This window comes from Penaeus monodon, unplaced genomic scaffold (genome assembly GCF_015228065.2).
Source record: "Penaeus monodon isolate SGIC_2016 unplaced genomic scaffold, NSTDA_Pmon_1 PmonScaffold_1041, whole genome shotgun sequence".
NCBI classification, from domain to species: Eukaryota; Metazoa; Arthropoda; class Malacostraca; order Decapoda; family Penaeidae; genus Penaeus; species Penaeus monodon.
Window position 1 is genome coordinate 36,421 of NW_023639060.1, and position 2,500 is coordinate 38,920.

The window sequence follows — 2,500 nt, forward strand, 5'->3', positions numbered from 1 at the left end:
TTTCCATCTTTTTCGTCAAAATGCTTTTCAATGGTGCTTTGTGCCGTTTCATATCCCACACGTTTATTTCTTATAACGATTAACCATTAACTGTTATCTCTGTTACTCCAGTCTGTCATTATTATTATTATTACTACTTCTAATCTTTTCTCCTGTTTTGACCTGTTTCTCTCTACGTCCAAACTTTATCAAATATTATTCTGTACCTCCTTTTTTCTGGTCTCTCTCTCTACTCCTAATCTTTATCAGATATTACTCTGTACCTTCTGTTCTGACCTGTCCCTATTTCAATGTTTATCAAACATTATTATATTGTACATATATTATTCTGTGCCTCTCATTTCCAATCTTTATCATCTATTACCCTATACCTCCCGTTCTGTCCTGTCCATCCCTATTCCTCCCTACTTCCCAATCTTTATCAACTTTATTATCTGTCTCTCCCTATTCCTAATCTTTATCAACTATTACCCTATACCTCTTGTTCTGACCTATCCCTACTTCCCAGTCTTTATCATCTATTACCCTACACCTCCCCGTTCTGACCTGTCCCTACTTCCCAGTCTTTATCAGCTATTACCCTACACCTCCCCGTTCTGACCTGTCCCTACTCCCCAGTCTTTATCATCTATTACCCTACACCTCCCCGTTCTGACCTGTCCCTACTTCCCAGTCTTTATCATCTATTACCCTACACCTCCCCGTTCTGACCTATCCCTACTCCCCAGTCTTTATCATCTATTACCCTACACCTCCCCGTTCTGACCTATCCCTACTTCCCAGTCTTTATCAACTATTACCCTACACCTCCCCGTTTTGACCTGTCCCTACTTCCCAGTCTTTATCATCTATTACCCTACACCTCCCCGTTCTGACCTGTCCCTCTCATCCGGCAGAATACTACGTGGAGTGGAACGGCATCCGGGCCAAGGTGGTCCGGCCGGACGTGGAGTGCGTCAACGGGATCGTCCACGTTATCGACGGGGTCCTGATGGTGAACAGGGACGTCACGGTGGCCGGGTCCAGCGCGAGGCCCTCGACCTGTGGTATCCTGGTGCTGGTGTTGGCCTTGGGGCTTGTTCTCTTGGGGAGGGAGTGAGTGGGGACAGGAAAGAGGAAGATGGAGAGAGAGAGGAGGATGAAGAAAAGGAGGAAGATGGAGAGAGAAGAGGATGAAGAAAAGGGAAGGAGGAAGATGGAGAGAGAGAAGAGGATGAAGGAAGAAAAGGAGGAGAGGAGAGAAGATAAAGAAGAGAAGAAAAGAAAGAGAGACACGAGGATAAATAAAGGAAGGAGGAAGACGAGAGAGAAGAAAGAAGAAAGAAAGAAGAGGATAAAGAAGGAGAAAGAAGAGGATAAAGAAAGGAATAAAGAAGAGGATAAAGAAAGGAATAAAGAAGAAGAAAAAAATACAAGAAGATAAAGAAAAGAAAAAAAAATGAAGATAAAAAGGAATAAGAGAGAAAATAAGAGAGGAAAACTGAGACTGACTAATGCAGTTTTAATAATATTAATTATTGACTAATTACTTAATTAGCGTAAAATTATTATTATTATTATCATTATTACTATTATTATTATTATTATCATTATTATTATTATCATTATTATTATTATTATTATTGTTTTCATTATTGTTATTATTATTATCATTATTATTATTATCATTATTATTATTATTATTATTATTATATTATTATTATTATCATTATTATTATTATTATTAACAAGATGAAAAAAACAAGAAACAAGATGATAAAGAAGGAAGAAGAGAGACAAGAGATTAAAGACAAAAAGGAGAATTGAATAAAGAAAAGGAAAGACAAACAAGAAAGATGGAGAGAAGGAAGAGAGAAGATAAGGAAAGGGAGAAAGAGGGAGGTGGAAGAAGATGAAAGGAAGGAAGGAAGTGGAAGAGAAACCAAAAGGAAGACAGAACTAAAGACAAAAATAAGAAAAAAGCAAAAGGACGAATAACAGAGAGGGAAGGAAAAAAAAGTAGAAGAAAAGAAAAAAAAGAAAGAAGGAAAAAAGCAAAAGGAGGAATAACAGAGAAAGTAGAAAAAAAGGAAGAAGGAAGAGAGGAATTTACGAAAAAAAGGGGGGAAGAGATAGAGGTGAATAAAGACAAGGAAAAGACAAAATAGAAAGGAAAACCAGGAAATGGGTGAGAAGAAACAAAAGGAGAATGAAAAGAGAAAAGAGATTAATTACATAAAACAATTATTATCATTATTATTTTTATTATTATTAATTAATTAACGATATTTAAAAAAAAAATAAAAATCTCAATTAAATGTCAATAATAAAAAAAATGTAATAAAAACACACCAAAAAAAGATAATGATGATAAAAACTGTATATAGAGGATTGTGTGTACTTGTTTGTACATACATATGTACGCGTTACAGGACGTACATATTTAGCAATACACATATTATGCTTTTCAGCAATATGAAAACTGCCAGTAATATATGTATATACATTTAAATACATTTAT

The 2,500-nt window shown here is 35.5% G+C and overlaps 1 protein-coding gene across 1 annotated transcript in view; it reads left to right on the top strand.

Annotated features, from left to right (window-relative positions):
• Positions 1 to 1,200, top strand: part of LOC119568654 (fasciclin-1-like) — a gene marked incomplete at its 5' end in the record, with an annotated part of 33,348 nt that extends 32,148 nt beyond the window's left edge. The window contains one exon of the mRNA XM_037917172.1: positions 897 to 1,200. Coding sequence (XP_037773100.1) covers positions 897 to 1,099 — 203 coding nt within the window. The remainder of the gene's footprint in view (positions 1 to 896) is intronic.
• Positions 1,201 to 2,500: the final 1,300 nt, after the last annotated feature.